The 26402-nt window shown below is 47.0% G+C and overlaps 2 protein-coding genes across 4 annotated transcripts; one reads left to right on the top strand and one right to left on the bottom strand.

The window, feature by feature from the left end:
* Nucleotides 1-1123: 1123 nt before the first annotated feature.
* Nucleotides 1124-8811, bottom strand: LOC112215392 (palmitoyl-protein thioesterase ABHD10, mitochondrial). Of its 2 annotated transcripts, none has more exons than XM_024374392.2 (5): nucleotides 8655-8811; nucleotides 7470-7653; nucleotides 7096-7207; nucleotides 2126-2263; nucleotides 1124-1953 (listed from the first exon to the last, which is right to left on the bottom strand). In XM_024374392.2, exons 1-5 carry the CDS (start codon nucleotides 8776-8778, stop codon nucleotides 1612-1614), a joined length of 900 nt encoding a protein of 299 aa, XP_024230160.1. In that variant the 5' UTR covers nucleotides 8779-8811; the 3' UTR covers nucleotides 1124-1611. The 2 variants fall into 2 exon arrangements, with proteins under 2 accessions (XP_024230160.1, XP_024230159.1); XM_024374391.2 differs by lacking the exon at nucleotides 8655-8811 and adding an exon at nucleotides 8180-8479.
* Nucleotides 8812-9820: 1009 nt separating this feature from the next.
* On the top strand, nucleotides 9821-25819 carry ythdf3 (YTH N(6)-methyladenosine RNA binding protein 3). Of its 2 annotated transcripts, none has more exons than XR_006079029.1 (5): nucleotides 9821-10286; nucleotides 11014-11038; nucleotides 11454-11533; nucleotides 12517-15095; nucleotides 15356-16716. XR_006079029.1 is itself a non-coding variant. In XM_024374389.2 (5 exons), the coding sequence occupies exons 1-5, from the start codon at nucleotides 10263-10265 to the stop codon at nucleotides 24521-24523; spliced, it is 1854 nt and encodes a 617-aa protein (XP_024230157.2). In that variant the 5' UTR covers nucleotides 9827-10262; the 3' UTR covers nucleotides 24524-25819. The 2 variants fall into 2 exon arrangements, 1 of the variants encoding a protein (XP_024230157.2); XM_024374389.2 differs by lacking the exon at nucleotides 15356-16716 and adding an exon at nucleotides 24500-25819 and having other exon boundaries at nucleotides 9827-10286; nucleotides 12517-14217.
* The last annotated feature ends 583 nt before the right edge of the window (nucleotides 25820-26402 follow it).

The following is a 26402-nucleotide window of genomic DNA, read 5'->3' as shown; positions in this document are numbered from 1 at the left end:
TTCTCATTGTTGATGTATTTGGCCTTACTACTCACATATGTAGTATTTTATTAGGATCCTCACTAGTTGCTGCTACAACAATACACCTGATGGTGTGCAGAATCAATATTTACAGAAGAAAACAAAATATTTTCACCTTTACAGCTATCTTAAATGTTTCTGCAGATTTGGAAGGCACAGAACAGCCTGTTAGTGGCTGTTGCCTCTCAGTTTCAATAATGAAAGCCATTGCTCTGCTTTAATTGGGTTACAGTTACAGAAGTGGACACCAGATAGATCTGGAAAGAGAGGCTGGGTGCGGTGTCCTCCACAGTACTGATATGACAACATGCGTCACAGACTGGAAAAAGTCCCTAGACAACATTGAAATACAGGAAATAGAGATTCGTGCTTTTCTAGAATGTCTGAATATCAGAAAAGGTTTTGAACATATCTTTGCTATACTACTGTCCCCTTTGACTGTCAGGCTAAAATAACATCAGTAGTATTCTCACCATCACTGTGTCTTTGTGTTGGCATTTCCAGCCCTTGTCTCTACATATTAGTCAGTTACTCAGTGATCTATATTAAACATAACCCAGGCAGGATTTTCTTACCCCCTGATGCATGCATATGTTTGAGTGATGTCACCCAGTTGGTGTTGTGATGCGGAGGTGACTGATTGCATATATTCTGCCTAAGAGTGAAAGGTCAGAGCAGCAGTTAGAGGGTCAGAGAGAGTTACTGCGTCTGCTGCAGCAGGTCTGGCTTTCTGCCCCATTGAACACAGTCCAATGACCAACAACATGCTAATCAACAGCCCATTGGCTCCAACAGGGCCAGGCATTTCATTACACCAAACCAATGGGATGTATATTATGAAAATAAATGAAACAAGGCAATCTTTGGTGGTTAGTTGAACATTCTATGGGGCCTCTGGGATGTGGTGTTCATAGTATTAACCTTTATTTGAAGTTTCCGCTTAACTTGAAGGGTTTTCTTTTGCTATTTTGAGATAGTGTGATGCTCAGTCCTAACGAAAAGACGATGTCACAGTGCATCTGCATAGGAGGCAGTTTGACGGAGCTTGTCGTTTGTGTGGATTGTATTAACTCAATAACAGCTCATATATCTGCATGCACAGTAACAGACAAGACCTGCACTCCACTCTGGTGTGCAGAGGCTTTATTGGCCCAACGGGGTGAGACATGGTAAAAAGGCACAGGAAAACTACTGGGGTCTGGCAAAAGGACCAGCATGTTCTGTCAACCAAACAGCAGCAGCAGTGGCAGCATGGCCCATAGAAAGCTTGACCAAAACAACACTGCACAGAGTAAACTGGAACTAGTAAAAGTCACACTCCCTCCCCAAGGCACGCATCAAGAACCTGGCTGAGGTTATTGACAGACGTGCTCCTCGTTCCATCAGTTTGTACTTTCGGTGATCCTCGTTTCTCTCCTTCTCTTTGTAACAGCATAATTAGGATAAACTGACCAGGGGCAGAGTGGGAGGAAGGGTAAGGGGAGAGTGGGAGAGCTGGGATAAAGGGATCTTATATGGCTGGGAGGTAGGAGCAGCTCCAATGGGGGGGGGGTTCCAACTCACCCCCCCTTCCCTAACCCTTCCACCGACTCAAACGAGCGTGGTCAGCTTGTCTATGAGGTCGTCAATGGTGTAGACCATGAGCTTGATGTCGTCCTTCTCGGCCATGCGGTGCTGACCGTGGCGGCGGAGGATGACGTCCACGTCTGGGCTGAGGACGCGCTGGGCCACTTGCAGGGAGATGTGCCAGGGCACGTCGTCATCCTTCAGGCCGTGGATGAGCCTCACGGGGCAGGTGATGGGGATGGGGCTCTGGAGGACACAGTGGTTCTCCGCCTCCTTCAGGAAGTCCATGGTGAATGTGTAGACGCCCTCCTCTCTGTGCTTGCTGGGCATCGTCAGCACGCCCTTCTCTTCAATCTCCTTACGCACCTGTGGTGAAATGGGATCAAATATATTTTAAATCTAAAAATGAATTGACATTCACACAGATGATTGAATTTCAATTAACAACACGCCTGAATTGCCTGAATAGAAATGGAATTCACATTAGTTAATGTCATTCATAGTAATCCAGGGTTTATTTCATGATGTCCTCTCTCACCTCTAGAGACATTGACTTGAAGGCTGTGACGACATGGTCTGCTGCCGTGGAGATCCCCACCAGAGCCGCAATCTTCTCCGGCCTGGCGATAGCTGCCAACAGCATGAGCCAGCTGCCCATACTGGACCCCACCATGATCTAAACAGAGAGGGGAAAGACATGATTACATTAAAGATGCCTAGACCTAAGATAGGGAGCAATGGTACATAGAAATACCAATAGTTTAATATGGATTGTTTCGCCTGTCTCCTCTCTTCCATTTGAACTGACTCCGTAGAGAAGCACCATGTGTGACAGTATCTAGCAATCGCTACAATGGAGAGAAGAACAGCAGTTTGTAAACACAAATGTGATTCTAACCACTAATCGTAACAACAACATATAGTCCTAACCTTGACTGTAAATCATCATCACAGGCACATTGGGAGTAATATCATCCATTGGTGAGTCTGGCCCTGCTAATGGTGTCATTCACTAGCTGTGTGCCTGATTAATGTCTAAGACAGCTTTGAATCCTGGCATGGAGGCTATGATACTCTCATAATGATTGAATGGTGTGAACTTTACATGGTGGTGAGATGCTCTTACATTTGTGTGACACAGTGCCCCCTTGTGGAAACATGTGTCACTAAAAACACCACAGCAGAGTCAAATACAGCATATACAGTGCTTACAGAAATATTCAGACGCCTTGACCTATTACCCATTTTGTTACATTACAGCCTTATTCTAAAATAGATCAAATCAAATGAAGTCCTCATTAATCTACACACAATACCACAGAATGACAAAGTAAAAAAAGTTTTTTAGAAAGGTTCGCAAATGTATTAAAAATAGGAGAAATACATTATTTACATAAGCATTCAGACCCTTTGCTATGGGATTCAAAATTGAGCTCATGTGCATCCTGTTTCCATTGATCATCCTTGAGATGTTTCTACAACTTGATTGGAGTCCGCCTGTGGTAAATTCAATTGATTGGACATGATTTGGAAAGGCACACACCTGTCTATATAAGGTCCCATAGTTGACAGTGCCTGTCAAAGCAAAAACCAAGCCATGAGTTTAAAGGAATTGTCTGTAGAGATCGGAGACAGGATTGTGTCGAGGCACAGCTCTGGGGAAGGGTACCAAAAAATGTCTGCAGCAATGAAGGTTCACAAGAACACTTTGGCCTCCATCATTCTTAAGTGGAAGAAGTTTGGAACCACCCAGACTCTTCCTAGAGCTGGCCGCCGGGCCAAACTGAGCAACTGGGGGAGAAGGGCCTTGGTCAGCGAGGTGACCAAGAACCCAATGGTCACTCCGACAGAGCTCTAGAGTTCCTCTGTGGAGATTGGAGAACCTTCCAGAAGGACCACCATCTCTGCAGAACTCCACCATATCAGGCCTTTAGGGCAGAGTGGCCAGACGGAAGCCACTCCTCAGTAAAAGGCACATGACAGCCCGCATGGAGTTTGCCAGAAGGCACCTAAAGGACTCTCAGACCATGAGAAACTAGATTCTCTCCTCTGATGAAACCAAGCCTTAATTATCTGAATTAAATGATGTAACAATATGAGAGCGCCTCCGACAGTTCCCTATTAAATAACCCACTGTAAACAAGCTAAACAGAGCAGCGAATTTAACAGATATTTTTATTGATGAGCATTCGGGATAATGTACGGTGTTGTCAACAAATTGCATTTCTGCTTTCACTGGACATCTTCATAGGTTTTGAAAACTATCCCGCCAAAAAATAGCACAAGGTGGAAGCATCAATTATGACTACTGAGGAGAAGTGGCAGTCTTGGAGCATTCAGAGAGAATCTCTCTCCCCCACCACAAATGTATTAACTATTATGGAAGGTAAAACTGACAGAACATATTTTTACATATCAATGTCATTGAAGGAACGGTCTATAACTGGGTTATAACAGGAGGGTCTATAACAGGACGGTCTATAACTGGGTTATAACGGGACGGTCTATACCTGGGTTATAACAGGACGGTCTATAACGGGACGGTCTATAACTGGGTTATAACAGGACGGTCTATAACAGGGACGGTCTATAACTGGGTTATAACAGGACGGTCTATAACTGGGTTATAACAGGACGGTCTATACCTGGGTTATAACAGGGACGGTCTATAACTGGGTTATAACGGGACGGTCTATAACTGGGTTATAACGGGACGGTCTATACCTGGGTTATAACGGGACGGTCTATACCTGGGTTATAACGGGACGGTCTATACCTGGGTTATAACGGGACGTCTATAACTGGGTTATAACGGGACGGTCTATAACTGAGTTATAACGGGACGGTCTATAACTGGTTATGACGGGACGGTCTATAACTGGTTATGACGGGGCGGTCTATACCTGGTTATAACGGGGCGGTCTATAACTGGTTATAACGGGGCGTCTATAACTGGTTATAACGGGACGGTCTATAACTGGTTATAACGGGACGGTCTATACCTGGTTATAACGGGGCGGTCTATACCTGGGTTATAACGGGGCGGTCTATAACTGGTTATAACGGGGCGTCTATACCTGGGTTATGGACGGTCTATAACTGGTTATGACGGGGATGGTCTATAACTGGTTATAACGGGACGGTCTATACCTGGGTTATAATGGGACGGTCTATAACTGGTTATAACGGGGCGTCTATACCTGGTTATAACGGGACGGTCTATAACTGGTTATAACGGGATGGTCTATACCTGGGTTATAACGGGACGGTCTATACCTGGGTTATAACGGGACGGTCTATACCTGGGTTATAACGGGACGTCTATACCTGGGTTATAACGGGATGGTCTATAACTGAGTTATAACGGGACGGTCTATAACTGGTTATGACGGGATGGTCTATAACTGGTTATGACGGGACGGTCTATAACTGAGTTATGACGGGACGGTCTATAACTGGTTATAACGGGACGGTCTATAACTGGTTATAACGGGACGGTCTATAACTGGTTATAACGGGACGGTCTATAACTGGTTATGACGGGACGGTCTATAACTGGTTATGACGGGACGGTCTATAACTGGTTATGACGAGACGGTCTATAACTGGTTATGACGAGACGGTCTATAACTGGGTTATAACGGGATGGTCTATAACTGGTTATAACGGGACGGTCTACACCTGGGTTATAATGGGACGGTCTATAACTGGTTATAACGGTACGGTCTATAACTGGTTATAACGGGACTGTCTATAACTGGGTTATAACGGGATGGTCTATACCTGGGTTATAACGGGACGGTCTATACCTGGGTTATAACGGGACGGTCTATAACGGGACGGTCTATAACTGGGTTATAACGGGATGGTCTATAACTGGGTTATAACGGGACGGTCTATAACGGGATGGTCTATAACTGGGTTATAACGGGACGGTCTATACCTGGGTTATAACGGGACGGTCTATAACTGGGTTATAACGGGACGGTCTATAACTGGGTTATAACGGGACGGTCTATAACTGAGTTATAACGGGACGGTCTATAACTGGTTATAACGGGACGGTCTATAACTGGTTATGACGGGACGGTCTATAACTGGTTATAACGGCACGGTCTATAACGGGACGGTCTATAACTGGGTTATAACGGGATGGTCTATAACTGGTTATAACAGGACGGTCTACACCTGGGTTATAATGGGGCGGTCTATAACTGGTTATAACGGGACGGTCTATAACTGGTTATAACAGGACTGTCTATAACTGGGTTATAACGGGATGGTCTATACCTGGGTTATAACGGGACGGTCTATACCTGGGTTATAACGGGACGGTCTATAACGGGACGGTCTATAACTGGGTTATAACGGGATGGTCTATAATGGTTATAATGGGACGGTCTATAACGGGACGGTCTATAACTAGGTTATATCGGGACGGTCTATAATGGGACGGTCTATAACTGGGTTATAACGGGATGGTCTATACCTGGGTTATAACGGGACGGTCTATACCTGGGTTATAACGGGACGGTCTATAACGGGACGGTCTATAACTGGGTTATAACGGGACGGTCTATAACTGGGTTATAACGGGATGGTCTATAATGGTTATAATGGGACGGTCTATAACGGGACGGTCTATAACTAGGTTATATCGGGACGGTCTATAACGGGACGGTCTATAACTGGGTTATAACGGGACGGTCTATAACTGGGTTATAACGGGATGGTCTATAATGGTTATAATGGGACGGTCTATAACGGGACGGTCTATAACTAGGTTATATCGGGGCGGTCTATATCGGGACGGTCTATAACGGGACGGTCTATAACTGGGTTATAACGGGACGGTCTATAACTGGGTTATAACGGGACGGTCTATAACTGGGTTATAGCGGAATGGTCTATAACTGGGTTATAACGGAACGGTCTATAACTGGTTATAACGGGACGGCCTATACCTGGGTTATAACGGGACGGTCTATAACTGGGTTATAACGGGACGGTCTATACCTGGGTTATAACGGTACGGTCTATACCTGGGTTGTAACGGGACGGTCTATAACGGGACGGTCTATAACTGGGTTATAACGGGACGGTCTATACCTGGGTTATAACGGGACGGTCTATACCTGGGTTACAACGGGACGGTCTATAACGGGACGGTCTATAACTGGGTTATAACGGGACGGTCTATAACTGGGTTTTAACGGGACGGTCTATACCTGGGTTATAACGGGACGGTCTATACCTGGGTTATAACGGGACGGTCTATAACTAGGTCATAACGGGACGGTCTATAATGGGACGGTCTATAACTGGGTTATAAAGTCAAACTATTATTTTAGCTCTTAAACACATACATGAAAAATGTCCCAAAAATCCTATCAAATACGAATTGTAATCACAATAAATGCATACATAAATACATGCATATGGATATGAGGGTTATCAAAAGGCTAGTATAGAAATGATTATAGATCCACCAGTGGAGAATTAGTTCACCTGTGGGCCCTCTGCTAATTCATCCAACACAAAGAGAACGTCTTTCTTCCAGGTGCCGATGGTCCCGTCAGTTAACACCCCCTCTGATAACCCATGGCCAGTGTAGTCAAACCTGGGGAAACACAAACACAACATGAGCCTGGAGGACCACTGTTAGAAATACAACTAAACACATGACAATATGTACTATGCTAGCATAATAATTCAGAGAGAGTACAGAATCTGAGTAACATACGTTAGAGGGTCGTCTATTTGCATAACATTCCTAACGTATAGGCTAGGGAGTCTATTCAGGTAATGAACCTCATGTGTATGGCCTTAGGGTCTTAAATTACATTTGCATGGCCTTAAGGAGACCGTGTAATGTACAGTACCTTAGGTATGAATGTCCTAGTGACCTGCAGAACTCCTCCAGGGCCTCAGCTTTCAGGCCGTTCATGTTGGATCCATACCCAGGCAGGAAGACCACGCCTGGACTCTTCCCCTTTACCCTGCGGTAGGCCAGCTTAGGGAGCTCTGGCCTTGTCACATACTGCACATAGGACTTCTGTCTCACCCCTGTTGGACACACACACACACACACACATGTATAAACAGTTATTTAATGCAAAAGATGAGAATGGAGTGTGTCTTGTAAAATTGTAGGTTTTATATGGGTGATTCATGCAATACTCTTGAAGGATAAAATCAACATGAAGTCAAGGCAAGGAATGATCAGCTATGGCAGTCTTATGTAATATTTTGAAAATAGAACTGGGCCAGTGCTGTGGGGCAAGGCATTGTTGACATCATAACCAGTGAGTCAAACCGACTGAACAGAGACAGATATGGAGTAGCCTATGATGCAATGCAAGTACAAAATTGTGTTACTTACCTCAATACAAGAAAGAGAACATTAGGATACCATTACCATCTAGAACATTAAAACGAAATGGTTTGATAAAAGCTATACTTAATTTACCAGCATTTGCATTAATTGTATGGTCTAAAAACTAGGCTACCCTTCCTTTTAAAACTGGAAAACTGTTCCCTGCAAACACGCTCATGTTGAATAATCCGTTTTTTTGTTGTGAGTGCGCCTTACCAAATCTCAACAACATATGAACAGTCCGGTATAGCGCCGCTCGGAAGAGTATTCCTACCACCAATGTGCGAGATCTTAGAATATGCGCAGATGCTGCGCAGTTTATGTGCGCACGAGCTAACCAATACATTCAGATGACGGGTCCTGCGTCTGCCACTCCCCCCACCTGTACCTTTTAATGCCGCGTTCAAAACAACTGGAAACATTTGACTTCCGAGCGTACAAACAACTGGGACCTCGAAAACAACGACCTCCAACTGGGAAAAATATTTTGAACGGTCATCCAACTCAGAACTCCAACTCGATAACTCGAGCCTCTTTCTAGAGCTCCGACTTTCCAAGCTGAACATCACTGATGTAATGATTTGACCTCGTATTTTTCCGAGTTCCCAGTTGTTTTGAACGCGGCATAATTCCGTAGCCTATACATTTGCCAGTGAAATCGTTACATTGTGAACTGCAGTATCATACTCACCTCCCAAAGTCTTTGGCAAGATAGTAGCGACTCCTCCATTCTTCAAAATGTGAGAAAGTCCATTGCGGCAGGACCTCAGCACGACGGCTGCCATATTTCTGGCTTTCCCACCCACTGAGAACATATCGCGAGAATACCAATGTTGCCAGACGGATCGTTATTCTTTTACAACGGAGGTCCCTAATCAAATCAAATTGTAATAGTCACATTCACCGAATACAACAGGCGCAGACCTTACAGTGAATGCTTACTTACAAGCCCTTAACCAACAATGTAGTTTTAAGAAAAATAAGTATTAAGTTTAAAAAAATAGATAAGTAAAACATAAAAAGAACAAATAGTTAAAGAGAAGCAGTAAAATAACAGTAGCGAGTCTACATACAAGGGGTATAAGTACAGAGTCAATGTGCAGGGCACAGGTTAATTGAGGTAATTGAGGTAATATGTACATGTAGGTCGAGTTAAAGTGACTATGCATAGATAATAATCAGAGAATAGCAGCAGCCTAAAAAAATGGGGTGGGACAGTGCAAATAGTCTTGGTAGCCATTTGATTAGCTTTTCAGGAGTCTTATGGCTTGGGGGTAGAAGCTGTTAAGAAACCTGTTGGACCTAGACTTGGTGCTCCGGTACCACTTGCCGTGCGGTAGCAGAGAGAACAGTCTATGACTAGGTCGGCTGGAGTCTTTGACAATTTGTAGGGCCTTCCTCTGACACCGCCTGTGTGTGTTGTACATGCACCCTGGGTTAATTTTTCTGTTTTAAGGACATCTCCCAATCTCTCTGTTATGTGGTAAACGTTCATCTCTGGGTCTTTGGGTTTGGTATAAGAGCTTGAGATAGGCTATTGCACCTGTCCATAAATCCACAATAGCCTACAATTTATAATTCAGGAAAATGACTACATGTAGAATCCTGTAGAATGGTATATACAGGATGCCATCCAAGTCCACGAGGAGACCTGTATGTACTGGTAGGCAAATGGTTCAATTAAGCCTTTCATGAATGTCATATGCAATAAAAATGTCATGTAATCTTTATTTAGCCGAGGCATAGATCTGGAGAGAGACATATTCAAATTAAATTGAACAGACAGAGACAGATCTGCCTGAAGTTACACAGTTTGTCACAACACAGGGAACACATTTATTTCAACATGTGAAACAATCGTCTGTTGTGTAGACTAGAATAAAGAGGAAATCTTCTGAGACATGTCATGTGAAATATGACTGTAAGTCTGTAACATGACTCAGAACGTCACAGGCGGAAGGTCATGGAGCAATAGAACGGAAGCGAGAGTAATAGCACATCCGCCGTTGTGGAATAGTGTATTCCAATCGGGCATTAGGCAGTTTCAGAGTGAGTGATATATTTTAGCCGAACGTCAATTAGATTGGAAACATATAGGCTATACAAAGGCAGATACAAAGAAGCAATCCTCGGCGCTCGAGAAAAGATTGTAGCGATCTGACGACTGGAGAAAAACACCGCCTCTACATACACAGAGAGATTGGATAACCCGAGACGAGCCGAGAAAAAAATATCGGAGTGCAGAAGCAGGAGAAACCGTGGACAGTCACAAACCGCATTCCGTTTCGGCTCCTGGAGGATGTCTGGAACCACCGTCGATCAGGTGCGTATTTTTGGACAACCCACTGTCGTGACGTGTGTCGTTGCAATATGAACTTTGTCAACACTTTCGCCAGCTGCTATCATTCAGAGCGGTGGTCATGCTAAATAACACAGAGAAAAGTATTTGATATATGATAGCTAGCTGCTATGTAGGCCGAACCTTGAAGTAGCGTACCGGCTGCAACAAACTGCTATCATTCAGAGCGGTGGTCATGCTAAATAACACAGAGAAAAGTATTTGATATATGATAGCTAGCTGCTATGTAGGCCGAACCTTGAAGTAGCGTACCGGCTGCAACAAACTGCTATCATTCAGAGCGGTGGTCATGCTAAATAACACAGACAAAAGTATTTGATATATGATAGCTAGCTGCTATGTAGGCCGAACCTTGAAGTAGCGTACCGGCTGCAACAAACTCCAGCTTGAGCCGGTTGCTGTATTTTGTACTTGTCTATGCGGCACGTTTACTGGATGTTAGGTGCGTTTGAAAATAATGCAAAGGAAGCCTTGGATCGATAGGCTAGGACTGAATGCGCTTGAATATGTCGGTGATATACAGCCACTGTTATGGAATCATTGCATGTATTTCAGTAGCTTAGGCCTAGCTCACCTCGCATGTTTGCTACCATCACTCTTCTTCCTATCAAACAGTTCCCTAATAGGCCCATGCACAATCTGATAAATCTCTCTTCCCTATCACGTTTGCACTCATCCATTCTGATGTCAGAGACCCAAAGGACAAGGAAATAAAGGTATGTTTGTCACCTTATTCTTCTACGATGGCATGGTTGTTGTGGAGTTTGATGACAGTCAAACGAACTGCTGTACTAACTAAAGAGTGTAATTAAATAACTGCTCTGATTACCTTTCAACCACCTTTGTTTTGATCTGGTGACCTGGTGTCATCAGCCAAAAGTAGGTAAACTAACTCACTTAGCCCTATAACCATTCACCACTGTTCTTGTCATATTCTTGGGTGATGTTATCATCTATATTGTCATACCCCAACTACGTAATGGGAATGTAAGGGGGTTTATAAGTAGTTTATCAATTGTTCATTATTGGTTTGTAGATCTGTAAAAACACAATAGTTGAATTTAGCTGAGGGACCTTTATGGTTCTATCACATCTAAAGAATAACCTAAGAAAAACATTTTCCCTCTCCAGTACAAAACGGATCAATGCATCAGAAGGAGGGAGTAAACGATGAAGACTTTGAACCTTACCTAAGCAGCCAGACAAATCAGGTGTGTGTGAATTCCAATTCTAGCCTATCAGCCATGCAGCTTGACATTTCATAGTGTATAGAGGGTTAGCCTTATGATCTGTATGGACCCTCATAATTGTGTCTGATAGTGATACAGGGTCAGGCTTCATATGAGGGTGTATAGCAGGGGTACTCAAATACTACTTGACAAGGTCCGGTCACACAGATTTCCTAGGTGGCAAAGGTGTCATTTATCGGCATAGTAACCAACCCCCATCTCGCGACCCATGTGAACAAAGAGAGCTTCAAACCTCTGCCAATAACAGCTAGTTTTCCCCTCCCAGACAGTCATAGCAAAATTCTTGCTTGAGATTTTTTTTTTTTACTAAAATAGCCATTTTTGCCCATTTGAATGGAAATATATTATAGGAAGGTACTTACTTGTTACCCTGAAATAATTTTAATGTTATTTTTTAATTATTATTTTGTGTTGACCCTGTTCTGTGTCTGGATACGGACTACTGTCTGCCTATTGAGGATGTCTGGTGTATAGAGTATTACCTCTGAATGAAAACACTGTATAGTAAGTCTATGTAATTAAGAAGCCATTGATAGATAACTAACTCACAGCTCTTTAAAAAAAAAACTTTTCCATTTAAAAAATGAGCTGTGAGGGAAATTATTGTTGATTAAAAAGACTAGTGAAATGTAGCCAAAAACAAACCCACCATTGGCCATGCCAATTTACTTGTGAAATTAATCTATACAAACTCAGACAATTATTACAACAACAACTGACAGATTATTTGAATACTGTTCCTGTCTTCACTTCTTGTTAAGGGAAACAGACATTTTATAGAGCTAGCATCCATTTTTTCCTCTGAAAGCCAGTCTGGCTCCTTTGAAGAAACGCTAATTTATTTCTTAGTTACGCTTTTGAGCAGAGATGGGCAAGATTAGGTTAGTCTTAGCTTCTATCACTAAGGTCATCCATTAACTGACCACTGTTCTCCCCATCTACAGAATAACAGCTACCCACCAATGTCCGACCCCTACATACCCAGCTACTATGCTCCTTCCATCGGCTTCCCTTACTCCCTGGGGGAGGCCCCCTGGTCCACTGCGGGGGACCCCCCCATGCCCTACCTGACCACCTATGGACAGATGAGCAATGGCGAGCACCACTTTATCCCCGACGGGGTGTTCAGCCAGCCGGGCGCCCTGGGCAACACCCCTCCATTCCTCAGCCAGCACGGCTTCAACTTCTTCCCTGGAAACGCAGACTATTCCACCTGGGGCACCAGTGTCTCTCAGGGCCAGTCCACACAGAGCAATGCCTATAGTAATAGTTATGGTTACACCCCTAGTTCCCTGGGGAGGGCTATAGCTGATGGACAGGCAGGCTTCAGCAGTGACGCCCAGATCAGTAAGGTCCCGGTACTGAGCAGCATCGAGCAGGGCATGACTGGGTTAAAACTGGACATGGGCGCCGCCGTCACCAAGACTGTCGGCTCGCCCCTTGGGGGCACGTTGGGCATGAGTAGCATGGCGGCCAATAACATCCCTCCATTGGTTAGTTCCTCTGCCCCCAAACCCACGTCCTGGGCAGCCATTGCCAGGAAGCCGGCCAAGCCCCAACCCAAGGTCAAGCCCAAAGCCAACATGGGGATGGGAGCCCCTGCCATTCCCCCGCCGCCCATAAAGCACAACATGAACATTGGCACCTGGGACGATAAGGGCTCCGTCAACAAGCCCCCCTTAGCTCAGGCCATGATGCAACCTCAGACCATGGTGCAGCAGACCCTGATGGGCCAGCCCCAGCCCCTGCTGCAGAGCCCTCTGCCCCACCAGCACCAACACCAGCACCAACATCAGCACCAGCAGCACCACCAACCCTTTCAGCTGCAGTCCCTCCAGTCTCCCCAACACCCCCAGCAGATGCCTCCAGGCCCCCCTCACCACCACCAACACACCCACCAGAACTTTTCCTCCCAGCCTGGCCCCCCTCAACCTATGCATCAACACCAACATCCCCAACCCCCACCCCAGAACCGCTGGGTGGCACCCCGGAACAGGGGCACCTTCAACCAAGGAGGGGCGGAAGGCTTTGGGATGGGTGTTGGTGGGGTCCCCCTCAGTGCCTCTCCCAGCTCCGGGGAGGTGCACCCGGTGTTAGAGAAACTGCGGGCCCTCAACAACTACAACCCCAAAGACTTTGACTGGAACCTGAAGAACGGCCGCGTGTTCATCATCAAGAGCTACTCTGAGGACGACATCCACCGCTCCATCAAGTACTCCATCTGGTGCAGCACCGAGCACGGCAACAAGCGCCTGGACGGCGCCTACCGTTCGCTGGGGGCCAAGGGGCCCCTCTACCTGTTGTTCAGCGTCAACGGCAGCGGTCATTTCTGCGGCGTGGCAGAGATGCGCTCGCCCGTGGATTACAACGCCTACGCAGGCGTCTGGTCTCAGGATAAGTGGAAGGGCAAGTTTGAGGTGAAGTGGGCATTTGTGAAGGACGTGCCCAACAGCCAGCTGAGGCACATCAGACTGGAGAACAATGACAACAAGCCCGTCACCAACTCCAGGGACACTCAAGAGGTGCCGCTGGAAAAGGCCAAGCAAGTGCTTAAAATTATTGCCACTTTCAAGCATACCACCTCAATCTTTGATGACTTTGCACATTACGAGAAGCGCCAGGAGGAGGAAGAGGCCCTGCGGAGGGTGAGAGAACCGTGCTGCTGACACACACAGCCTTTTCCTTTTGGGGACCGGCGAAGTGGCCGCACTTGTCTGAATTTTCCTTGTTTTACGATCCTTGTGAGGACTTCTGGTCCCCACAAGGATAGTAAAACCACACACACACACACACACACACAAACACAGCCCTATTGTATCAGCTGGCAGCAGAGTGTGTATGTGTGTGAGATGGTCACTCAGACATACAGTGTAATACTGGTCAGTGGTCAACAGCGGTTATCATCTGGGCTCTCTTAGTTTGTAGGCTTCTTGTCTACTCGAACAATCCATTTCTACCAGTGTCATTAGTCCAAGATGGTGGGTTCTATCAGTGTCATTAGTCCAAGGTGGTGGGTTCTACCAGTGTCATTAGTCCAAGGTGGTGGGTTCTACCAGTGTCATTAGTCCAAGGTGGTGGGTTCTACCAGTGTCATTAGTCCATGGTAGTGGGTTCTACCAGTGTCACTAGTCCATGGTAGTGGGTTCTACCAGTGTCACTAGTCCATGGTAGTGGGTTCTACCAGTGTCACTAGTCCATGGTAGTGGGTTCTACCAGTGTCACTAGTCCAAGGTGGTGGGTTCTACCAGTGTCACTAGTCCAAGGTGGTGGGTTCTACCAGTGTCATTAGTCCAAGGTGGTGGGTTCTACCAGTGTCATTAGTCCAAGGTGGTGGGTTCTACCAGTGTCATTAGTCCAAGGTGGTGGGTTCTACCAGTGTCATTAGTCCAAGGTGGTGGGTTCTACCAGTGACATTTGTCCAAGGTGGTGGGTTTACCAGTGACATTAGTCCAAGGTGGTGGGTTCTACCAGTGACATTAGTCCAAGGTGGTGGGTTCTACCAGTGTCATTACATTAGTCCAAGGTGGTGGGTTCTACCAGTGTCACTACATTAGTCCAAGGTGGTGGGTTCTACTAGTGACATTAGTCCAAGGTGGTGGGTTCTACCAGTGTCATTAGTCCAAGGTGGTGGGTTCTACCAGTGTCATTAGTCCAAGGTGGTGGGTTCTACCAGTGTCATTAGTCCAAGGTGGTGGGTTCTACCAGTGACATTTGTCCAAGGTGGTGGGTTTACCAGTGACATTAGTCCAAGGTGGTGGGTTCTACCAGTGACATTAGTCCAAGGTGGTGGGTTCTACCAGTGTCACTACATTAGTCCAAGGTGGTGGGTTCTACTAGTGACATTAGTCCAAGGTGGTGGGTTCTACCAGTGTCATTACATTAGTCCAAGGTGGTGGGTTCTACCAGTGTCACTACATTAGTCCAAGGTGGTGGGTTCTACTAGTGCCATTACTCTAGTCCAAGGTGGTGGGTTCTACTAGTGCCATTACTCTAGTCCAAGGTGGTGGGTTCTACTAGTGCCATTACTCTAGTCCAAGGTGGTGGGTTCTACTAGTGCCATTACTCTAAGGTGGTGAGGTAGGTTCATGTGTTGAATTAGCAGCTCATCCCTCAGGCCTGACCATCTCTGCATTGGTCCAACCAGGAAACACTATCTGATCTGGCAGCCATTTTGTGTGACTGTGTGCTTCTATTAGAGTGATGATTCGCCCACGGAACTGGAGAGTGGGACACGCAGGGGTTTCCTGAAATTGGCCGCATTCCTCACATACCTCCTCTCAGACAAAGGCAGAAGTGGCTCTGATCTACCTTTGAACACCAGGCCTCTGGCAGAGACGGGCTCCTCTTGCTTCATTAGCTGTACAGCCCCACTCTATATGCCTAATGTATATCACTGGGTTTCTATGGGTTCCGTTTTAACATTGTTTATATTTCGGGGTTATTCCACAATGTTTTGGGAAACAATTACATTATTCACTGGTTCTTACTTACGCAAGCCGACACACTTTGAGCAATAATATACATACAACCTATTGAAGGCAGAGAACTGAGACAATTCCAATTCACACATGAGTATAATACACACTTGTACATGTGTGAAATAAGACAAATATAAGCACCCAGCTAATTATTATCATTGTTATAGGATGGACCAGCTAGGAAATCTAGGAAACACATTCTTAATTAAAAATACATATTCTAATCTCATTATATTAAAGGCCCAGTGCAGTCAAAATGTGATATCCCTGTGTTTTATGTATATTTCTACACTGAGGTTGGAATAGTACTGTGAAATTGTGAAAATGATGATAATGCCCTTTTAGTGTAAGAGCTGTTTGAAAAGACCAACTGAAATGTCAGCCTGTTTTGGTGGGGTGGAGTTTTGGCCTGCCTGATGACATCACCAGGTGGTAAATGAGTTAATAAACCAATAAGGAGTTCCAAACCTCTCGGCCAATAACAGCCAGTTTTCTGTTTTCCCCTCCCCACTCAGACCACTCCCAGATAGTCCTAGCATAATTCTTGCTTTAGAAATTACTCCTTGCAAAGAAGATATTTTTGTTTCTTTTTGAAAACAATCACATTAAGGTACTTCATTGTTACCCAGAAATTATTTGATATTGAGATAAAAAAAAATGGCAGGATTGGACCATTAAGAACCCCCCCCCCACACACAACCTTTTATTTTTCTTCTTCCTACTCTCTGTCCGTCTCTCCATTTCCCTCCCCCTTGCTCTCCTTCTCCCTTTATCTCCCCATCTATCTATCTCTCCTTCCCTCTGTCCTTCTCCCTCTCTGGCTCTATATTGATGCTGGTGTACTGACTCTTGGTTCCTGACCTTGTTAATATTTACCGGGTAACACTCATAAATATTTCAAGTCCATGTTTTCAGGAGCACTGAAAACAACCTGTCAGTAGGAAATGTGTTTTGACTGAAGCCAAGGTAGCGTTGTGTAGCCTAGCGTGGGGCAAGCGGCTGGCGCTGCTTTTGTAGCCCTGACCCCTCTACATGACAGCCCAGGACCTGATAGAACCCATCCTCCTCCCTCACCTCACCCTCCCCATCCTGACAAGGTTAATTGACCTCCATTGTTAGGCCTCTCTTCTCTCACTTTGAGGGGCTGTCAGGTGGAGCGGTCTGCAGTATGTTGTCCCAGACAGAGGGTTGATGCTAACTGTAGAGACTGAGGTTGTATACAGGGTTGAGGATAAAGACCGATACTGAACAAAATTTGGCCCTAATCTATGGATTTCACATGGGAAGGGGACTTAGCCATGGGTGGGCCTGGGAAGGCATAGGCCCACACACTTGGGAGCCAGGTCCAGCCAATCAGAATTAGTTTTTCCCCACAAAAGGGCTTTACTACAGACATAAATACTCTTCCTTCATCAGCTGTCTGGGTGGCTGGTCTCAGACCATCAAGGTGAAGAAGCTGGAAGTGGAGGTCCTGTGCTGGCGTGGGTACACGTGGTCTGCTGTTGTGAGGCCTGTTGGATGTATTGCCAAATTCTCTAAAATGAAGTTCATGGTGGCTTATGGTAGAGCAATTAACATTAGATTATTTGGCAACAACACTGGTGGACATTCCTGCAGTCAGCATGCCAATTGCATGCTCCCTCAAAACTGGCGTTGTGAAAAAACTGCTCATTTTAGAGTGGCCTTTTATTGTCCCCAGCACAAGGTGCAACCCTGTCATGATCATGCTGTTGAATCAGCTTCTTGATATGCCACACCTGTCGGGAGGATGGATTATCTTGGCAAAGGAGAAATGCTTTCTAACAGGGATGTAAACAAATTTGAGAGAAATAAGCATTTTGTGCAGATGGAACATTACTGGGATCTTTTAATTTCAGCTCATGAAGCATGGGATCAACACTTTACATGTTGTGTTAATATTTTTGTTCAATATAGATCAGTGGATTGGAATATTTGCAGAGGTGTGTTTGTCAGGGTCATGTGTGTGTCAATGTGGCAATATGGCAGTCAAATCAATTTTGATTTGTCACATGCTTCGTAAACAACAGGTGTAGACTAACAATGATGCTTACCTACGGGCCCTTCCCAGCAATGCAGAGAGAAAGAAAATAGAGAAATAAAAGAAAAGAAAAGTAATAACAAATACGTCATAATAAACCCTTCAGTAGGTGGGTGGATGTGAGTGGGTGGATGTGAGTGGGTGGATGTGCGTGAGTGGATGTGCGTGAGTGGGTGGATGTGCGTGAGTGGGTGGATGTGCGTGAGTGGGTGTGCGTGCGTGGGTGGGTGTGCGTGCGTGGGTGGTTGTGCGTGAGTGGGTGGATGTGCGTGAGTGGGTGTGCGTGCGTGGGTGGATGTGCGTGCGTGGGTGGATGTGCGTGAGTGGGTGGATGTGCGTGAGTGGGTGGATGTGCGTGAGTGGGTGGATGTGCGTGCGTGGGTGGATGTGCGTGCGTGGGTGGATGTGCGTGAGTGGGTGGATGTGCGTGCGTGGGTGGATGTGCGTGGGTGGATGTGGTAGCCTCAGGTGAGTGAATAAAGGATGGTCTCTGTGGGCACAGACACACTGAGGAGGCCTTTGTTTCCCCAGCCACCCAGGTCAGGCTTCAGCCCCAGCACCAGACAGAGTATCCCTACTGGGGATAGAGTTACTCTGGAGGCCCAGGTCTCACTGGGGCGTTCCCTTGCTGTGTCCACTGACACTGACACCTTCCTTCCCTCAAAGGGACCACTGTTTTCCCTGGGAAATGGGAGAATTAGTCTATATAAAGCCCTGAAGTTTGTCAAGTCCGTACATTGTTTTGAGTTTTACTGTGTTTTTATAGCTTGGATAAGCACAACTTTGTGTACAAACTTTGCTTGACAACGAATTTTGGAAGTGATGTGTGTGTTGTTGTGTGTGTGAGTATTAGAATGCACTGTGCAGCCAGGCCTGTATTTGTGTATGTCAATAAATGAACAGTTGGGGAGTAAACTGAAAGACCTGCTTTTCTCATGGTTTTAAGGAGTTAATAGAGCACGACCATTCCAGTCCTCCTGATCTCGCTCTCTTTTATTTATACATATATATATATATATATACCCACACACACACACACACAGTTGAAGTCGGAAGTTTACGTACACTTAGGGTGGAGTCATTAAAACTCGTTTTTCAACCACTCCACAAATTTCTTGTCCTAACCAACTTGCCAAAACCATAGTTTGTTAACATCTACTTTGGGCATGACACAAGTAATATTTCCAACAATTGTTTACAGACAGATTATTTCACTTATAATTCACTGTATCACAATTCCAGTAGGTCAGAAGTTTAGACACTAAGTTGACTGTGCCTTTAAACAACTTGGAAAATTCCAGAAAATGATGTCATGGCTTTAGAAGCTTCTGATAGGCTAATTGACATAATTTGAGTCAATTGGAGGTTTACCCGTGGATGTATTTCAAAGCCTACCTTCAAACTCAGTGCCTCTTTGCTTGACATCATGGGAAAATCAACCAAGACCTCAGAAAAACATTGTAGACCTCCACAAGTCTGGTTCATCCTTGGGAGCAATTTCCAAATGCCTAAAGGTACCACGTTCATCTGTACAAACAATAGTACGCAAGTATAAACACCATGGGATAAAGCAGTCGTCATACCGCTCAGGAAGGAGAAGCATTTTGTCTCTTAGAGATGAACGTACTTTGGTGTGAAAAGTGCAAATCAATCCCAGAACAACAGCAAAGGACCTTGTGAAGATGCTGGAGGAAACAGGTACAAACATATCTATGTCCACAGTAAAATAAGTCTTATATCGACATAACTTGAAAGGCTGCTCAGCCAGGAAGAAGCCACTGCTCCAAAACTGCCATAAAAAAGCCAGACTACGGTTTGCAACTGCACATGGGGACAAAGATCGTACTTTTTGGAGAAATATCCTCTGGTCTGATGAAACCAAAATAGAACTGTTTGGCCATAATGACCATCGTTATGTTTGGAGGAAAAGGGGGAGGCTTGCAAGCTGAAGAACACCATCCCAACCGTGAAGCACGGGGGTGGCAGCATCGTATTGTGGGGGTGCTTTGCTGCAGGAGGGACTGGTGCACTTCACAAAAGAGATGGCATCATGAGGAGGTAAATTATGTGGATATACTGAAGCAAGATCTCAAGACATCAGTCAGAAAGTTAAAGCTTGGTCACAAATGGGTCTTCCAAATGGACAATGGCCCCAAGCATATTTCCAAAGTTGTGGCAAAATGGCCTACGGTCAACAAAGTCAAGGTATTGGAGTGGTCATCACAAAGCCCTGACCTCAATCCCATTGAAAATATGTGGGCAGAACAGAAAAGGCGTGTGTGAGCAATGAGGCCCACAAACCTGTCTCATTTACACAAGCTCTGTCAGGAGGAACTTATTGTGGGAAGCTTGTGGAAGGCTACCTGAACCGTTTGACCCACTTTAAAGGCAATGCTACCAAATACTAATTGAGTGTATGTAAACTTCTGACCTGCTGGGAATGTGATGAATTCTCTCTACTATTATTCTGACATTTCACATTCTTAAAATAAAGTGGGGAGCCTAACTGACCTAAAACAGGGAATTTTTACTAGGATTAAATGTCAGGAAATGTGAAAAACTGAGTTTAAATGTATTTGGCTAAGGTGTATGTAAACTCCTGACTTCAACTGTGTGTATATATATCCCCCTCTTTCGCTCTCTATCTATCTATCCCTCTCGCTCTCCTACTCTCTCTCTCTCTATCTCTCTTTCTCCCTCTTTCTTTCTCTTTCTCACTCTTTCTCCCTCTCCTACTCTCTTTCTTTCTTTCTCTTTCTCCCTCTCCTACTCCCTCTTTCTCTCTCTCTCCTACTCCCTCTTTCTCTCTCCTACTCTCTCTCTCTCTCTTTCTTTCTCCTCATCTCTTTCCTCCATCTCCCCCTCTTCATCATAGTGATTAACTGTGCCATGATTTATTGGCCTTCCTGCCTGCTCATAAAAATGACTACAACCAGACAGACCTTCTGGTAGATGGAGAGAGGGGGGAGGAAGGGAGGGGGGGTACAGATGGAGATTGGAGGGGGTAGAGATGGGGATTGGAGGGGGAGGATGGGGTAGAGATGGGGACGAGGGAGTGGCGATGGGGATTGGAGGGGGTGGAGATGGGGATTGGAGGGAGTGGCGGTGGGGATTGGAGGGGGTGGAGATGGGGATGGGAGGGGGCAGAGATGGGGATTGGAGGGTCAGAGATGGGGATTGGAAGTTGGGGAGGAGGGGGCAGAGATGGGGATTGGAGGGGAGGGGGAGGGGGCAGAGATGGGGAGGAGGAGGGGGCAGAGATGGAGATTGGAGGGGAGGAGGGGGCCGGGATGGAGATGGGAATTGGGGTGTAGGAGGGGCAGCGATGGAGATGAGAAGGGGCAGAGATGGGGATTGGAAGTTGGGGAGGAGGGGGCAGAGATGGGGATTGGAAGTTGGGGAGGAGGGGGACAGAGATGGAGATTGGAGGGGAGGAGGAGGAGGGGGCCGGGATGGAGATGGGAATTGGGGGTAGGAGGGGCAGAGATGGAGATGAGAATTGGGGAGGAGGGGGCAGAGATGGGGATTGGAGGGGGTGGAGTTGGAGATTGGAAGAGGGGGCAAGGATGGGGATTGGAGGAGGAGGTAGAGATGGGGTTTGGAAGTGGGGAGAAGGGGCAGGGATGGGAATTGGAGAGGAAGGAGGGGCAGAGATGGAGATTGGAGGGGAGGCGGAGGGGGCAGAGAGATGGAGATTGGAGGGGAGGAGGAGGGGGCAGAGATGGAGATTGGAGGGGAGGAGGAGGGGGCAGAGATGGGGATTGGAAGTTGGAGATTGGAGGGGAGGACGAGGGGGCAGAGATGGAGATTGGAGGGGAGGAGGAGGGGGCAGAGATGGGGGTTGGAAGTTGGGGAGGAGGGGGCAGAGATGGGGATTGGAGGGGGCAGAGATGGGGATTGGAGGAGGAGGTAGAGATGGGGTTTGGAAGTGGGGAGGAGGGGCAGGGATGGAGATTGGAGGGGAGGAGGAGGGGGCAGAGATGGAGATTGGAAGGGGGGAGGAGGGGCAGAGATGGGGTTTGGAAGTGGGGAGGAGGGGCAGGGATGGGAATTGGAGAGGAAGGAGGGGCAGAGATGGAGATTGGAGGGGAGGTGGCAGAGATGGAGATTGGAGGGGAGAGGGTAGGGACGGGCAGAGATGGAGATGGGTTTTGGGGGAGGAGGGGCAGGGATGGGGATTGGAAGTTGGGAAGAGGGGGCAGAGATGGAGATTGGAGGGGAGGAGGAGGGGGCAGAGATGGCGATTGGAGGGGAGGAGGAGGGGGCCGGGATGGAGATGGGAATTGGGGGGAGGAGGGGCGGAGATAGGAATTGGGGGAGGAGGGGCAGAGATGGGGATTGGGAGGAGGGGCAGAGTTGGGGATTGGGAGGAGGGGGCAGAGATGGGGAATGGAGGGGAGGAGGAGGGGGCAGAGATGGAGATTGGAGGGGAGGAGGAGGGGGCAGAGATGGCGATTGGAGGGGAGGAGGAGTGGGCAGAGATGGAGATTGGAGGGGAGGAGGAGGGGGCCGGGATGGAGATGGGAATTGGGGGGCGGAGATAGGAATTGGGGGGAGGGGGGCAGAGATGGGGATTGGAGGGGAGGAGGAGGGGGCAGAGATGGAGATTGGAGGGGAGGAGGAGGGGGCAGAGATGGAGATTGGAGGGGAGGAGGAGGAGGGGGCCGGGATGGAGATGGGAATTGGGGGGGGCAGAGATGGAGATGGGAATATGGGGGGGGGGCAGAGATGGGGATTGGAAGTGGGGGAGGAGGGGGCAGAGATGGGGATTGGAGGGGCAGAGATGGGGACTGGAAGGGCAGAGTTAGGGATTGGAAGGGAAGAGTTGGGGATTGGAAGGGCAGAGTTGGGGACTGGAAGGGCAGAGTTGGGGACTGGAAGGGCAGAGTTGGGGACTGGAAGGGCAGAGTTGGGGACTGGAAGGGCAGAGTTGGGGACTGGAAGGGCAGAGTTGGGGACTGGAAGGGCAGAGTTGGGGATTGGACGGGAGGAGGGGGCAGAGATGGAGATTGGAGGGGGAGGAGGAGGGGGCCGGGATGGAGATGGGAATTGGGGGTCAGAGATGGGGATTGGAAGTTGGGGAGGAGGGGCAGAGATGGGGATTGGAGGGGAGGAGGAGGGGACAGAGATGGAGATTGGAGGGGAGGAGGGGGGGGGAGGAGATTGGAGGGGAGGAGGAGGAGGGGGCGGAGATTGGAGGGGAGGAGGAGGGGGGGATGGAGATTGGAGAGGAGGAGGAGGGGGGGACGGGATGGAGATGGGAATTGGGGGGGGGGAGCAGAGATGGGGACTGGAAGTGGGGGAGGAGGGTGCAGAAATGGGGATTGGAAGGGCAGAGATGGGGATTGGAGGTGGCAGAGATGGGGATTGGAGAGGGGTGGAGGGAGATTGGAAGGGGGCAGAGATGGAGATTGGAGGAGGAGAGATGGACAGGGGAGGATGGAGAGATGGGGATTGGGGGGAGGGGGCAGAGATGGGGACTGGAAGGGGGGATGGGGATTGGAAGGAGGGGCAGAGTTGGGGGGAAGGGCAGAGTTGGGGACTGGAAGGGCAGAGTTGGGGACTGGAAGGGCAGAGTTGGGGGGACTGGAAGGGCAGAGTTGGGGATTGGACGGGAGGAGGGGCAGAGATGGGGATTGGAGGGGAGGGGAGGGGGGGGATGGAGATGGGAGATGGAGATTGGAGGAAGTTGGGGAGGAGGGGCAGAGATGGGGATTGGAGGGGGGGAGGAGGGGGCGGAGAGATGGAGATGGGAATTGGGGGGAGGAGCAGAGATGGGGACTGGAAGTGGGGGAGGAGGGTGCAGAAATGGGGATTGGAAGGGCAGAGATGGGGATTGGAGGTGGCAGAGATGGGGATTGGAGAGGGGTGGAGTTGGAGATTGGAAGGGGGCAAGGATGGGGATTGGAGGAGGAGGTAGAGATGGAGATTGGAAGGGGGAGGAGGGGGCAGAGATGGAGATTGGAGGGGAGGAGGAGGGGGCAGAGATGGAGATTGGAGGGGAGGAGGAGGGGGCAGAGATGGAGATTGGAGGGGAGGAGGAGGGGGCAGAGATGGAGATTGGAAGTGGGGGAGGAAGGGCAGAGATGGGGGGGGTCATTTCAGCTGGTGTTAATAAGGATGAAATAAAGTAGGTTTTGAGTTCCACATGCAGAAACTCAACTCTATGGAAATCTTCAGTAGACACCACTGTGGGACAAATTGTGAAGCGAAGCATTTCTTCCGTTAGTTTACATCCAAGGGCCAAATCCTATCACAGAGCTTTCATCACATGAACGGAGTCAAAAAAATACATTTCCCTGAGTATGTTTTGTAACACCATTCCATTTGTTTTTTCTCCCACTTAAATATCCTCTAATTTTGTCCCTCCCCCTCTCTCCCTCTCCACAGGAGCGGAATAGAAATCAACAGTAACTTTAGAGAGAACTCCTTGCTAGAGGTACAACACTAACGACGTATGACCTTAAATACTTAGCCTAACTACGCAGAAGAAAGGGTCCTGTCATCTTTTCTGCTGAAGACACAGAGGCCATATCTCACGATGTGAACACGACGATGGACTCACCTGTGTCAGTTCTCTGGTGCATCAATCTACCCCAGTGTTCCTGTCTCTGAAGAAACATAAAGACCATTACTCACTTTAAAGTCTCTCTTTAAGCACTTTCAGTCCACCTAAAGCAGCCTCTACCAATACCCTTTACTCTCTAATAACTCTTATATCTCACTTATATCTCTCTTTCTGGACTTCTGTTTGTAATAACTGACTAACCAGTGTAGTTAGTTTTTCTGAGGATTTTACCAGACTTGTAGTTTTTTGTTTCGTTTTTTTTTAATGCCTCCAAAATATTGGGGAAGAAAATGTGTTCTCCCCTCCCCCTCGATGAGCGTTAGCGCCCTCAGAAGAGATTCAAACATATAACATGTATAACAAAATATTTTACTTGAATCTACACTCAGCTTGTGATTGATTGACAGGTGAGGGGAACGACAGGAAACGGCCATAATCATGCCAATCATTAGATGGACCCCCCTTACTCCCGCCCCTTTGTTTCTGTGTACCAAAAGATGAGGTGGATGATGTAGTGAGCTGGGCTGGGTGAATGCCAGTTAATGCACATGTTTGTTTTTTCTCTCCTGATTATTATGTCATTCTGAAGTCCATTTGTCTGAGGAGAAATCTGCTCCACGGTAACGGTTGCCTTGGTAGCTGTCAGTATCTTCAGGCTAAAGCTGGGGCCTGTTCAGGAGGTTGCAATGTTACACACCATTCAGATAGAAAATGTGTCCAATAGATATGATTCTCTGTCATGTAGATGAGAACAGGAAATTGTTTTAGCTTTAAACATTACGTTTCTATCAGCAGTGTTGTGCAATGTTTCACCTGACTGAACAAGCTTCAGGCTCTCTGTCTCTGAAGAACTCTGTAATGCTTTTGGGATGACCCTCCCTGGTGTTCCTGGGTCCAGGTATAAGTTACTGTTAACCACAGATCTGGGACCAGATGCTCTACCCCATCTCCTAACCTAAACCATTAGGGGTATGAAAATATATCTGGTCCTGGATCAGTGGTTAGGAGTGATTTTTGCCTACTGCCGATTGCTGCTTGGTTACAGAGGGGTATCCCAAAAGCTGAACATCACCAAGGAAGTGAGCGTTTCTCCTCAAGGTGATTCACTAGCGAAAAATAAACATTACCCATGTTTAGCATAACAAACGCTTCTGCGATGTGTCTTCTTGCGGTCTGTTGTGTGTATGTGATTGTATCAATGTGTGAGCAATAACCCTGTCATACATTCTGTCATCCATTTTCTGTTTCTGCACTTGGATGATCCTAATCAATTTTACTGACACCAAGACACATCACAGGCTGTGCCCCAACACTCTAGCATGGCTTCCTCCACTCCATCAAGATTGATACTGTAGGGCAGGGATCATCAGCTAGATTCAACTGCGGGACAATTCTTTTTTTGAGCAGATGGTTGGTGGGCTGGAACATAATTACAAATAATATGTAGACTGCAAATTGATGGCAAGAAGCCCAAACAGATATAATATTTGACTTAAACATAATCATTTTAAACCTTGCTTACATTTGTATACATTCACGTCTCTATTATGCGTGGGAATACTTGGGAACATATTTCCTAAATTAAAATAACTTTTAGCTGATTTCCTGGTGATTTATGTCTTTTATGTCCAACAATGAAAATAATGTATATGTACTGTATCATTGTTTGAATATGTACAGTACCAGTCAAAAGTTTGGACACACCTAGCCATTCAAGGGTTTTTC

This window comes from Oncorhynchus tshawytscha, linkage group LG16 (genome assembly GCF_018296145.1).
Source record: "Oncorhynchus tshawytscha isolate Ot180627B linkage group LG16, Otsh_v2.0, whole genome shotgun sequence".
NCBI classification, from domain to species: domain Eukaryota; kingdom Metazoa; phylum Chordata; class Actinopteri; order Salmoniformes; family Salmonidae; genus Oncorhynchus; species Oncorhynchus tshawytscha.
The sequence above is the reverse complement of the archived record's forward strand: the minus strand, read 5'-3'. Positions and strand labels throughout refer to the sequence as shown.

Bases quoted from the DNA above. Each gene is read 5' to 3' on its own strand.
- LOC112215392 (XM_024374391.2), bottom strand. From the start codon at position 8,309: ATGTATTGGTTAGCTCGTGCGCACATAAACTGCGCAGCATCTGCGCAT. The intron at 2,264-7,095 runs GTGAACTAATTC...CTCTCTGTTTAG, and splicing joins AATTAGCAGAGGGCCCACAG to ATCATGGTGGGGTCCAGTAT. The intron at 1,954-2,125 runs GTGAGAGAGGAC...ATTTCACCACAG, and splicing joins TCAAGTCAATGTCTCTAGAG to GTGCGTAAGGAGATTGAAGA.
- ythdf3 (XM_024374389.2), top strand. From the start codon at position 10,263: ATGTCTGGAACCACCGTCGATCAG. The intron at 11,534-12,516 runs GTGTGTGTGAAT...CCCCATCTACAG, and splicing joins TAAGCAGCCAGACAAATCAG to AATAACAGCTACCCACCAAT. The intron at 14,218-24,499 runs GTGAGAGAACCG...CCCTCTCCACAG, and splicing joins AGGAAGAGGCCCTGCGGAGG to GAGCGGAATAGAAATCAACA.